Source organism: Saccostrea cucullata, unplaced genomic scaffold (genome assembly GCF_032062105.1).
Source record: "Saccostrea cucullata isolate Sc308-1 unplaced genomic scaffold, CSIRO_AGI_Scuc_v1 ctg861, whole genome shotgun sequence".
Lineage (NCBI taxonomy): Eukaryota > Metazoa > Mollusca > Bivalvia > Ostreida > Ostreidae > Saccostrea > Saccostrea cuccullata.
The window spans coordinates 192192-205542 of NW_026935377.1; the positions used below are offsets into that span (position 1 = coordinate 192192).

A 13351-nucleotide genomic window follows, 5' to 3' on the forward strand; every position below is an offset into this window, starting at 1 on the left:
TCTCCGATTAGCGGCCTTTAGTTTTGTCAGTTTAAAAAATCGGGCTATTTCGATACATGTAACTCATAATGGTTGGGAATGACACATGTTCTGGATTTATACGGAAGAAATCTATCATGGGAAAAATAGAGATCTGATGGTTCACGTGTAGCACAGTTCTGTAGAACGCAGATTTTTTTGCCCCCCCCCCCCCCCCTACATTAAAAACCGTTGCCACAGACCTCTATCAAACGGTATTTGGATTGCTGAAATATCAAATTATTTTACGAACCTTGATGCACAAAACTAATGCCGGTGAAAACTTGTTCTATCTTTTAAAAGCTAGAACTAGTCGTTGCATTCAAGATGTTAAGTTACGTGTATCTGTACAGTAAACTGCAAGTTGTTCCCACCTTTTAAAATGCTTCTACCGTAGAATCACTGTTTAGTTTGTATATAAAAGTATATATATAAGAGAGAAATTTGGATCCACCAATGAATATGTAAATGCAAAATGTGGGTTTAAAAGCGCGATTTTCCAATGAATAACGTTCTAATTTGAATAGGGCGAATTATTTTACGGGCAAGTTACCTAAGGTGCGAACTCTCTAGCATTCTCGCGCCTGCGTAGCCTGTCGTTTGCCCATGGCATCCGATTTAACCTCGCTTATATATTTACTGCGTGGACCTCAGGGTCCACGCAATAAATTTTAATTTAAAAAAATTCTCAAAACTTTTTGATTATCATGATTTCATTAAAATCAATGATAAGAACTTTACTCTAAATACTAAATTCACTTGAATATGATTTTTATATGTCTGAAGCTAGTGGGCTTTCTGCACGCTAAGTTCACCCATCTCCTTTCGGTGTATACCTTGGATCAAACTAGTTTGTTTTCAGGAAGGGGTATTTGCCATATACACCCCTACTAATGTGTTCGGAACCTTTTATTTGTCGGTGTTCTGCATATTATAAAACCCGATGAGTTCAGAGTAGCTCTGACATTGGCTCTGGCTTAGTCTCGTTTTCCCCAGACTCTCGCTCTCGAGACTTGGCCCGAGCGAGAGTCTGGTCTGAGACTGATTCCTATTTAATTTTTGTGATTTCAAGTCGAGGCTTACCGAGAAATCGGTATGGTTTTTCATTGGCTGATATAAACAACACAAAAAAAATGGCGGAAGAGAAGTTTGGTACAGCTTTAGACTAGTCTGAAGTGTGTATGGAAAGGAGAAAATTAAATTTTCAACTAAAAGAACTTCAATTAGTTATACTTAAAGACATAATTGTGTACAACAAAGACGTACTAGGCGTATTACCAACAGGGTACGGGAAGACCATAATATATTCTCTTATACCTACACTTGTAGACGAATACAAAGGGGTGTTGCTAAAACGCGGAACGGAAAACGGAACGGAACGGAAAACGGAATATATTATTTTGGATTAAATCATTTAAAATGTACAAATTTTATCATAAACGATATATCTTGTACACATTCAATCCCCCACTATTAAATAAAAGTTGAATTTGTCATGCTCATCTCTTATGTACGAAAATCGCTAGCATAGCAGTCACCTAGAATCGAATTTGAAAAGGGGGAGGGGGGTAAACGAACTTGAAAAGTATTTGACAAGCAAAAACACAAAAAGAAGACAATTGTTTGATTCATGCAGGAGGGGCATAAAACACAAAAAGAAAACAATTGTTTGATTCAGGCGGGGGGATAAGTTTCAACTTCAACATCTTTCAGTACTATTTTTTTACACTAACTTACTAAATTAATTACATTCACAAAAAGTGAGGATGTGAACTTGAATGAACATTTCCGTAGTAAAAAGGTTATGACTGGGGGGGGGGGCAATATTTGATATCTTATTGAACCACGGAAAGAGAAATAAAATGTAAAAGAAATATTAAGATCACGTTTAGTACAAATCTTAACGGCAAGCTCGAATAAACATCTCTCATACTCACTGGTTGTTAAATTTTATTCAAAATAGAGTCGTTTTCTGGATAGACAAAGTAGGAAATCTTTCATGTGGAAGATATAATGCAGAATCTTTCAATTTAAACTTAAATTTTGTTTGTTTTTTTTGGTTTGAGGTACATATGTTTGTATGTTGTGCGGGGGGGGGGGGGGGGGGGAGTTGTTTATGAATGACCCCGTAAATATTCCCACTCATCAGAAAAGTCTTATAAGCTGTGATAGGTCTGACCCCCCCCCCCCCCCCTCTTTTTTGACTCCAAAATAAACATAAGATTTAATAAATCAATTTTTAATGTGGCTGTGGGTCCCTACACAGACCCGAAACTGCCACTCCCTCTTTCATCATTCGAGAATTCGACACTGCGTGCATAATCTGAATATCATAACTAGTTATTTTTGTCTTTACAGACATTGACATTGGAAACAAATTGAAAGAGGGGGTGGGGGTCAGAAAAAAATACAAACATACAACAAATTTGACGAGCAAAAATGGAGGAAATGTCCGAAAATCCAATTTTGTGTGTGTGTTTGCATAGGCCTCGAAACCGGGGGAGGGGGTGTCTTAGCCCCCTCTTTTTCCAAACATATACTTAGTATAGCCATTGAACATTGTTTCGTAGGTTTAGCCCCCCCCCACACTTTCCACAGACACACTGCAGTATAGGTTAAGAATGGTGAAAGTGGTTGTATTTGGAAAAAAAAAAATGGTATTGAAGTTCAAACTCCCCCCCCCCCCCCCTAGAAAATAGGATTTTTTTTGCTTGCAAGGATTTTTTTGAAGGTATATTTTTTGTCACACTTAGCCCCCCCCCCCACTTTGAATTTTCTTCCGACGCCGATGGTTTGTGTGTGTAAGTGGGGGGGGGGGGTCGAATTTCAGTAGCATTTTGTATGTGTGTATGACTCATAAATATATAATAGTTTACAATAAATTTTTATTAGAAGTGACTTTTACAACAAGAAGATTGTTCTTAATCTGATTTATATCGAATCTTTGTTATTTGCTTGAGAAATATTTTCCGTTTTCCGTTCCGTTCCGTTTTCCGTTCCGCGTTTTAGCAACACCCAATACAACACAGGGGCTTGTCACGAAATATTTATCTTCTTTTAATAAAGTTACCCCTACTATAATGTATTTTTATAGTAGGGGTAACTTTATTAAAAGAAGATAAATATTTCGTGACAAGCCCCTGTGAATACAAAGGTGTTTCAGGGACCATCGTCGTCGTCGTGTCACCATTAGTGGCCCTGATGGAGGATCAGGTTGTTAATATTGCAGATAGTGGGATTCGTTGTGTGTACGCAAGCAAAGTACAAACACCAGGTGGGTTAAAAATGTCATACATGTACCATGTGATGAACATTTATATATGTACATGAATATTTCCAAGCAAATTATTAGGTTATTGTAAATATATGAAGGCTTGTTATTTATTGTGTAATTAAATGGTCATATATATGCAATAACTCAGCATTAATACGTCTAGTACATAGCTTGAACCACCCATCGTAGCTTCATTTAAACTCATAGAAGCTTCATGTACACAGGGGCTGACAAATAGATTTTTAAGGCACTTGCCCAAGGGCAAGTACATGGTCTAAATTCACTTACCCTACCTGAATTTTTGCCTGCCCTACCATTAACTTATACTGTATTTATAAATATATATATAAAAAATAGTGAGTAGAATATTGGCATAGATATTGATTTTATTTTTGATAATTGATTAAGTCACTTGCCCACGGGCAAGTGGTTGATAAAATTTCACTTGCCCAACCCTAAATTTCACTAGCCCCGGGCGTCGGGCAATGGGATTTGTCATCCCCTGTGTACAGCTATGTCAAATTTTGTTTTTTATGAAAATTTACCAAAAATTGCAAGTGCAAGGCTATATATGATTATATGTATTCTAAGGAGTTAAACCAGTAACACAGCAAAGATAAAGCATTCGATTTTTGAAAACTTATATAATGATATATATAACTTTTATATATTAATATATACATACATGTTGTGGTATTTATGTATCTTAAGACTCGTAAAACATGTGCAAATCCAACATTTCATCATACATTTTGTTTGAAGCAAGGTGTATTGATTGTATGTGTTTTTTTTCAGTAATAGATATTATAATTGATATTTCAGAAACCCAAAAAGACCTTGCAAGTGGATCAGTTCCTATCATCATGATGAGCCCAGAGTCTCTTTTTCATGGAGAATGGAGGCAGTTGTTTTCTACTGAAATATATCAATCAAGAGTAGCAGCTATTGTTGTGGATGAAGCACATTGTGTGGAACAATGGTACGTAAAGTAACTAAAGTTGCATATTATTATATAAGATAATGAAATGCTTGTAATTAAATTAGAAATTTAGATAACTATAATGTTATAAAGTGAACATAATTACATATTAGTTCATAGGAATGTTTTTCAACAAATTAAATAACATTTTTTTAAAGGGATACACAGTACAGTTGTATTGTTATTTAAAAGTTTAAAGTGGCCATGTAAAATACCCCCCCCCCAAAAATACACACTTACTAAAACACAATATCAATAGACTACATATAGCTAAGACAAGATGCAGGCTATTTAGCACATGTAAGCTAAAAACTGAAACTTTTCTCTTACAGTTCATATCTTAACTATTGTGAAATAATTTTTTTTTCTCAAATTTTCCCTGATTCATCTTGATCCTGGTATAAATGTTTTATAAATGTACTCCATAATTACAGGGGAGATGAATTTCGAACGGATTATGGAAGATTAGCAGAGCTAAGAAGTATTCTACCAAACTCTAACATGTTGGCATTGACAGCAACTGCTTCACCAATCTCCAGGACTTCAATTATGAAGAAACTTTGTATGGAGAGAGGAAATGTTGTTGTTGGCAATTGTGACAGGAAAAACATTATTCTTAATAGTGTTAAAGCACCTCGTGATGGGAAACCTGCGTTGACGTGGTTGATGGAAAACCTAAGGAATCATAAGCAGCAATGTCCCAAGACGGTTATTTATTGTCGCAGCATTAAAGCGTGTTCAGTGCTGTTCAAACTCTTTACAGATGTTCTGGGAGACAATGCATACTGTGGTGTTCATTGTGCTAAGAATAGATTAGTTGCTATGTATCACCATTCAACATCAAATAAGTGCAAAACTATTGTCATGGATGAATTTCCAAAAGTTGATAGCAAGATAAGGGTGGTCATTTGTACCTCTGCTTTTGGCCTAGGAGTAAATGTTCCTGATATAGATATGGTATTAAACTGGGGAGCACCAAGATCTATTGAGGAATTCATGCAAGAATTCGGGAGGTGTGGCAGAGATGGTAGAAGTGCAATGTCAGTCTTGTACTATCATGGAATGGACATTGGCAAAACAGCAACGGATGACAAAATGAGGTCATATGCAATGGCTGAAACCTGCAGAAGAGTGCTTTTGCAAGAATTCTTCACACCTGATGTCAATAAATCTTTACCAGTAACTCCAAAACATTTGTGCTGTGATAATTGCTGTAAAACATGTGAATGTTTAAATTGTCCACCTTTACATGACTCTCTTTTGTCAGACTTTGAAGAAAATGCTGCTTTGCATGCTGCTACCTTAAATTGCGAATTAGTGATGTGCCATACGGTGTCAGAAGGACAGCGCAACAAAATATCTGAAAAACTTAAGGAGTATAGAGAAATATGTCTAGAGGACAGTGGTCCATCTTTACTAAATGTTGGTATCTTAACTGGATTAAGTGATTCATTGATTGATTCAGTTGTAAGCAATGTTCACTATATAGGTAGTATAGAGGATTTATTGTCTGAGTACATATTTGACAAAAATCTTGCAAGTTCAGTGATGTGCATTATTGATGAAGTACTTGATGATCATGATGATTGATCGATTTATGTGCCTCAGTTTCAATTTTAGTAGCTCCATGATGTAGAAGTAATACATTCAGATAATCTTACACTTTTATATGCAGTCTGTTAATGATACCATGTTTTAAATGGTGATAAATTGCACCTGTAAATAGAGTTCACCAAAATTTAACATCCCTGTTTCTCTGTATATTCAGGTATTTATATGTAACTCATTGTTCATTCAATTATTTTTTTTTAAAATGTGACATGCAGTGCCTAGATAAACAGTTTTTTTTAGGTTTGCACCATTCCCAAATTTATGCTTGTTTGTTAATTTCAGTGCTGTATTATATTAAATTATTATATTTACATTTCACACTTGTTTTCCTTACAAATAAAGAAGGCATTGAGAAGTGTTTACATTATTGCATTGCACATTTTTATACATCTGATGCAAATGAGATGTGCTTACATATTTAATAATATGATGAAAGCATCACACTGATTTATTATCTTTGAATTCTTTGAGAGCTCTGAATATTTAATTAATTTGAAGCAAATATAAATACTGTATACAGGGTTATTTTCGTCCCTTGTTATTATCCCCCTTTCACACTCGCAAACAAGTTTGTCCTGTTTTAAATTTTTTCAGTCATAGTACTGTTTAAGAAATTATACTGCATTCTTTGAATTCGCTCTGTTTTAAATTGGCTCAAATAAGGGAAGGGGGAAAATAAAAATGGGCCAAAAATTTCCCTGAATACAGTATATACAACCTTGATTATTTACACTCTAAGTTTATCACTGATATGTTGAGCTCTTCTTTTTAGTTGCAATAATTTAGCTCTCCAATTTTTTTTTTATTTTTTTTTTTTTTGAATTTTCTGAAAAGATTAGATATAGATTTAAAAATTGGACAGGGCTTCATTCTTGCAGCTACCAGTTTTCTGTTTATAAACTGAAAAACTATTCAACCCCATTCAAAAGTGTTTATCACATTTATTAATTCACAGATAAGGCCAGGTAAAATTAATCTTTAGATTCTCATCCTAATTTGCCAAAAAATTGGGGCGGGTGGGCGGATTTTATTTTTTATTTTTTATAATTGTTAATTTATATATAGGCCTAAGTATCAACAAAACAATGGACGCCCCGTACACATTTTTTTCATTACCTTAATGCAAATATGAATAGATTTAATTCTTTTCATATTCTTTTAAATATTTAAAGAATTTTTTCTTTTTAAGTTAAATATTTATTGTTAATTAACAAATTATCAAGTACACATTATACGACACACCCTGAATTAACAAAATGAGGTGGGGATACCAATAAACTGTGTATGCGTGACTTCTTATTTTGCAAAATCTATATAAATGTTCTAATAAATATTCTACTGAAAAATCTAGGCCTTCTCTTAAAGTCTGTCTACGATGTTGTAGATTTTTTTTTATTTCAAAGCTAAGTCACACAGCTGGAGATCGTTATATATAACTTGACTTTCCTCGTCTATTTTTACTTAGTTACAATACAATCTCTCTACATACTTACTCCTGCCAGTGATGGTATCTATATGTGTTTATGCTAGTTTTTCTTCTCTGCCTTCTCTATACTGACAAATTATCTTTTCCTTACACATTTAAACTGCTTTTATTGCCGATTTTTCTCCATTCTTCACATGGCGTTTTTGCTATAAATAGCGACACGCGACTTTTAATACAGACGGGAGATAACTCTTAAACTTTGACCCAAATTCTTACTTAATAAAAATACATTAAAATACCCAAAAATAAAAATAAAAAACATCGGGGCGGAACATTTTGAGAGGGGCGGGCGGGGATGAGAATCTAAAGATTAATTTTATATGGCCTAAGCACAAAATTAATATAAGAAAATGTCTTTACAGAGTAACTTGATACATCAAAAGGAGTTTGAAAAATGGCAAAATGTGTAATCAAATTTATTAAATGGTTTAAGACTTTTGAAACATATCATCTTTAGAAATTAAACTGCACCATTAACATCAAAAGAAATGCATATGGTATGGAAAACATTTGAGTATCAAAACAAAATATTTCACAAAAGTAAAATGACACATACATTTCATAAGACAGTCACTTAAAATGCATACTTTCCATTTGAATACTCCTGTTTCTTATCATTCAACCACTTATGAAGAACCTGTGAATTAACTTCATGGAACATATCAAATTGTTCATTAAATGAGTCATGTCGCCTACCTCTTATGACGGAAAATACATCAGCATTTTTTAACTGGTTTACAACAGCTCTCAAATCAAGTGTTTTGTCTCTTTGTGCATGAGCAGTGCCTCCTTGATGAACTCCAATTTCTCTTTCCAGTTTTTCATTCACATTATGGCAAAACATCATTGTCTTCCCGATCCTGTCTACAACTTCTGGTGTTTGATTAGGACCCAATAATTTTACACGTCCTTTTGCATACTTGTTAAGCAACTCCATGACATAATCCCCATCAAGATTTTTATCTTTTCCTCCAGACAAATTTACAAACCGGTTCCAGATAATCTGATGTCTCTGCTTTTCTGTGAAAACTGCATTCACACCAGCCAAAAGTAGGAAAGATTCAAGTCTGTACTTAATCTTGTGTGATAGGTCATATACTAACAGGGCATATTTCCAGTGCCTTATTAGTCGAATACCATCTCCACTTCTGGTGGCCAGAACAGAAATTTTTCTAAGAAGTCCATATTTTGTAACATTTGTGGCATAATTGAATACCCCATCATCTGTAATTGGACCCCCCATTTCATTTGCATTACCTTCCATTCTATTTACAGTTAATGCAAAGCTGTTCAAGAAAAAGGTGTCCACCATTTCCCCAACTATCTTATCCAAAACTCTCTTTTTTGCATTTTCATCAGCAAGATCCATGAAATGAGGAATTTTTGGGCAAGGGTCCTCAATATTTGTCATACCAAATGCTTTCAAAGCTGCTGTGATAATGTGTGCATCTGTAACCAAATCAATAAAAGAACCAACCGCATGGTAATCAGCACTTGCATTTTTTACAACATTTCTTCTGTTAATAATGTTTCTGAGTTGGTACAGTGTCCCCATTTCTCTTGCACTGGCTGCTTTATAGAACCTATCCATCATTGCCTACAATATAATAAAACTATCCCAATAAAATGAAAAAAAGACTTTGCCATCTTAAAAATGAAATCTTCATTTTCCTAAAAACAAGTAATAAAAATTTGCATAAATAGAGAAGTTGTAATTAATTGTGAAGAGTCGTAAAAGCTGTATTAAACAGTAACCATTCAAAAGTCATAACTGTTTGAAACAAATGCAAGAATGACAAACACATGGTCATCCCTGAAACCTAGATGTATTGAAATAAATTATTTTATTCTATTTTCCAAAATTCAAATATATATATTACATTTTGTAAAGCAATTAAAAGATGTAAAGTTTAATTTTCAAACTGTATTTAAGAAATTTGTATTCAAAATTGCTGTCAGTAACTGACCAAATTTGTGTGCATCATGATATGTAAAGGTATATCTTTACATCCCTACTAATGAACTGTTAGAATTTTATTGCATTACCTGTAGGAAGTTTATCTTCTCATGGAAGTCTTCAACCATCGTAATTAGTCCCTCCAGTCTTTCCTCTTGGCTATCAGCATCCAGACGGGCCATATGTGCACCACGTATCCTCTCGCATGTAAGTTGGTCACCTCCAACTGGAATGGCTCGCATTTGGATATTTCTTTCCTCTCTGAAAACAAATTAATCATCATTCATAATTTAGAACTAATGATTGTGTGCTCATGGATTCTTATTCAAATTATTAATCATAAATAAAATAAATAACCTTTCATGAATTTCATCCACATCTGTCCTTGCCCCAGGGACAAACTGATGCAAGTGTTCCAGGATCTCTATCATGTCATTTGTTTTGTTTTCATTTTTAAGCAAAATGCCCAGTGGTATCTAAAAAATTCATATTTTTTGTTATAAATAAGTGATATAACAAGGAAAAAAGTTATCCTTCACATCATGTTGCAATGAGTTTGTAAAGAAAAAAAATTAAATTCATCTGTAATTTGAAAAAAAAGGTGGAAATGTTTACTTTCATAATTTTACATGTGCATTACATTTATAGTACATGTATTTCACATAAAACAACTGGTCTGTGTGAATGCTTACCAACTGTTTGTTACTAAATGAATGCAAGAGCAGCAATCCCCCTAAAATACTGCTCATTCTACATAAAAAAAAAAAAGAAACAAACTGTAACAAGAAATATTTCAACAATAACATACACTGAAATGCTGCATATTTTGTTCATTTTTTTTTTTTTTACACTAATATGCACATGCAGCATTTTAGTTTATAATGTTAGTAATAAGCTTTCAAAGTGAAAAAGGAATAACTTATAACACTTCTGAACAACAATGAATATGAAGAAATTGAAATGACCAGCAAGACAGAAACTGAAAATTGTTACCAATACTTGTTTAAAAAAGAACTTTCTCTGCATACTTAATGTTAATATCCTCCCTTACCATCACATCCCCTGATAAATAATACACTAGTATTGCATTTTCAAAACCATTAATCAGGTGAAAATCATACCGGGTAATTTTCATTTCAAATCAAATAGATTGTCAGATAGTTTGCTTTTGATTATGAATGGTGGTACAAGTTTGAGCTGCCTTTTAATAAATAATTTTACTTATATAACATAAATATGCCCTATTAAAAAGTTCCAACAGCAATGTACAGTAACACAAAGCTGTAACAAACTTCTAGGTATAGCTAAGATAAATTTTTATATGGATATTTTATTAATTTATCCTGTTGATATTAATTGTTATAATTAAAACAAATGATATTGTTATAAGAATTCATTTGCTTTAACCAATTGTTTGCTATACAAATACAATATAAGTAGAATTTATAGCAAGGATTTAATTTTGGCATTATTAGCAAGGGTGCTGACATCGCTAAATAGAATATCGCAAAAAATTAACTCCGTATTATTTGTAATAGCTTCTTTAGTTCGTATTTTAGATATCGCTAAAATTACTGCTCGCTAAAAATAAAACATTAGATTTTAGGTAGAAATCGCTAAGTATGCGTCTCGCTAAAATTTCCACTTATACAGCATTTTACTGTACTTAAACTATTTACCTGAGCAACATCCAAATAAATTCAGATCTTAAAATAATCAAGTAACTGAACTTTCAACAAAAACACGGATATGGAAATATACCACAGTTGATTTCTTTGCCATTTCTGTAGAGTAAATGTGCAAGAAGTGTGTTGGGTATATGTTCTTAAATACTTCAAAGGATGGTAGATTTTCCACAAGAATGTTGGATACAACCTGTATCATATCTTTTCTCAAAGTGTAGTTGTCTTCAACAGTTGGGAGAAATTCACTGTTTTGAACATTCAACAAATCTCCAACAGGTTCATCTGACAAATGTTCACAATTAACACGATCAACCAAGGCCATAATTTGTGTGAAATGCCTAGAAATGTTCTGATGTTCTTGTGTCATTTCTCGAACTCGGATATGAAAATCTAAATTATCAAGATTAAATCTGTAACCTAGAGGTGCATTGTTTCTTTCAGGTTCTGCATTATACACTGCATACGAATGTTCCTTTATTCTACCCATAAGTTTCTTTTCAACACCAACAGTAGCATATGTGTGCTCGGCTTCAATCACTTCAACACAGCTGGATCTATTACTTGCTATAAAGTCTTTCAAACTGCTCTGATATGTCTTCATGAGATTCTCATTCTGTGCTTTAGCAATGTTTAACTTTGCATTCATTGTCGCATGTGAAACGGAGAATCCCAATCTCGCTAACACCGAGAATCCATCTTTTTGTAGCTGATTATTATACATGGCTATGGCAACAGAATGTTGAAGGGAATTGAGAACTCTTGATCTCCCCTGCAATAGAACGCACAAAGCTGAAGTAACTTTTACACAATCATATGTTTTGGTGTACTTTGCCTGCGAGGCAAAAGACCATAAGAAAGGTGCATGGATTTCGAAGTCTTCCTGAATTTTTTTCAAGTCAAAGCTTTCCAAATCACTAGTATCTGTCTTCTGCAGTTGTAGATCACGTTTGGAAAGGGTAGAACACTCTTTATTTATCACATTTTGAATCTCTCTTTTTACTTTTTCTTTGACTGTAGCATTAGACGAATTCAAGAGTAATGTTAATGCTTTTCTGATACTACCATTGGCTAAGGCTGTTGTGACAAGAAGAAGTTGCTCAACAAGTTGAGCAGAACGAAATGATACAGTGTGTTTCAGTTTTGAAATCTGCACAGTCTTTAGTTCTTGTTTTTTGCATCTGAGAGGTGACAGAGGCACAGCAAGACTATCTGTGTCTTTTGTAGAAGGACATGGAAACAAAGACCTTGTTAATAACTTACTCGTACTTGGTGTCGGTGGTTTGGATATTTTTTTAAGAGAACCTGAAAAAAAAAACATCTTTTATTGTGTGGAGGGGGTCATTTATAGTTATCAAGACTAGTAAATATACTAGATTTAGTTACTTAGCTTTAATTACCTACATAGCTTTATTAACCTACCTGAATTAACTTTTATAGCTACTAATTTAAACTATTTTGTAAATTAGCATTTTTTGCTGGATGTGCATAATAGTACTGGCTATTACTGCACTTTGATGCAGTGATACTTTTAAGATATATAGCTAAATGTACTTGACCTTGTTATTATTTATTAATGGTACATCATATCCAAATATTTAAGAACGAAGTACATGATACATTCACTAAACAGGATATATTTACTCTACCTTTGCTTCCAGATGGCAAGTCGAGACCATGTGACGCTGAAGTCAGTGATGACACCGGTGTGGATTTCTGATCCTGAAACTTTGACATTGTAGGGGTTTGATTTCCATGAATATTGCGCTTTTTCACACTAATGACTCTGAACTTTTGACAGCTTGACATAAGCTTATCGTGTAACTGGGTGCGCCTACTGTCAATATCATTTATTCTTTGCAACATTTTGTAGCAAGATATACAGGCGTAGGTTCCTAAATTCTCCTCGATGCTGAGGTCTTTCTTTAAAAAGTTCACTGTCAATTCAAAGGCTGCGCCTTTACTTTTATCTACTTTAATTATATAATACCTCTGTCTGTTTTTTAAACTGCAAAACACGCACACATCTTTGTTTAAAAAGAAAATTCGTTCGTGAATTTTCATGGGAGTCGCCATCTTGATAAAGCGACCTCTACTGGTTACAAAAATTAAATAGGAATCAGACCAGACTCTCGCTCGGGCCAAGTCTCGAGAGCGAGAGTCTGGGGAAAACGAGACTACTTTTCAGCCTTTTGTACGAATGAGTCAGGAAGTTGCGAAGCGATCAATACCACTGGGTAAAAATTGACGGGAGAGGCCTGGTAGCATTGTGGGAAGACTACGTACGTGTACAAGAAACCATTTTTCTGTTCAAGAAATCATAAACCTTACCACTTGACAAGAA

The 13351-nt window shown here is 34.0% G+C and overlaps 2 protein-coding genes across 2 annotated transcripts; one reads left to right on the forward strand and one right to left on the reverse strand.

Annotated features, from left to right (window-relative positions):
* Positions 1 to 1045: 1045 nt before the first annotated feature.
* On the forward strand, positions 1046 to 6223 carry LOC134242625 (uncharacterized). Its single transcript, XM_062724730.1, has 4 exons — positions 1046 to 1349; positions 3163 to 3292; positions 4115 to 4271; positions 4706 to 6223. Exons 1-4 carry the CDS (start codon positions 1200 to 1202, stop codon positions 5859 to 5861), a joined length of 1593 nt encoding a protein of 530 aa, XP_062580714.1. The 5' UTR covers positions 1046 to 1199; the 3' UTR covers positions 5862 to 6223.
* Positions 6224 to 7700: 1477 nt separating this feature from the next.
* LOC134242603 (uncharacterized) lies at positions 7701 to 13080 on the reverse strand. The gene is made up of 5 exons (XM_062724703.1): positions 12657 to 13080; positions 11087 to 12312; positions 9683 to 9801; positions 9415 to 9586; positions 7701 to 8965 (listed from the first exon to the last, which is right to left on the reverse strand). The coding sequence occupies exons 1-5, from the start codon at positions 13069 to 13071 to the stop codon at positions 7943 to 7945; spliced, it is 2955 nt and encodes a 984-aa protein (XP_062580687.1). The 5' UTR covers positions 13072 to 13080; the 3' UTR covers positions 7701 to 7942.
* Between the last annotated feature and the right edge of the window lie 271 nt (positions 13081 to 13351).

What these genes read in the sequence shown, in the direction of transcription:
- LOC134242603 (XM_062724703.1), bottom strand. Translation starts at nt 13,071, where the DNA reads ATGAAAATTCACGAACGAATTTTCTTTTTAAACAAAGATGTGTGCGTG. An exon ending in CTTGCCATCTGGAAGCAAAG is followed by an intron (nt 12,313 to 12,656) that starts GTAGAGTAAATA and finishes TTTTTTTTTCAG; the next exon opens with GTTCTCTTAAAAAAATATCC. An exon ending in TGGCAAAGAAATCAACTGTG is followed by an intron (nt 9,802 to 11,086) that starts GTATATTTCCAT and finishes TGAATTTTTTAG; the next exon opens with ATACCACTGGGCATTTTGCT.
- LOC134242625 (XM_062724730.1), top strand. Translation starts at nt 1,200, where the DNA reads ATGGAAAGGAGAAAATTAAATTTTCAACTAAAAGAACTTCAATTAGTT. An exon ending in TTATACCTACACTTGTAGAC is followed by an intron (nt 1,350 to 3,162) that starts GAATACAAAGGG and finishes ACAAGCCCCTGT; the next exon opens with GAATACAAAGGTGTTTCAGG. An exon ending in GCACATTGTGTGGAACAATG is followed by an intron (nt 4,272 to 4,705) that starts GTACGTAAAGTA and finishes CCATAATTACAG; the next exon opens with GGGAGATGAATTTCGAACGG.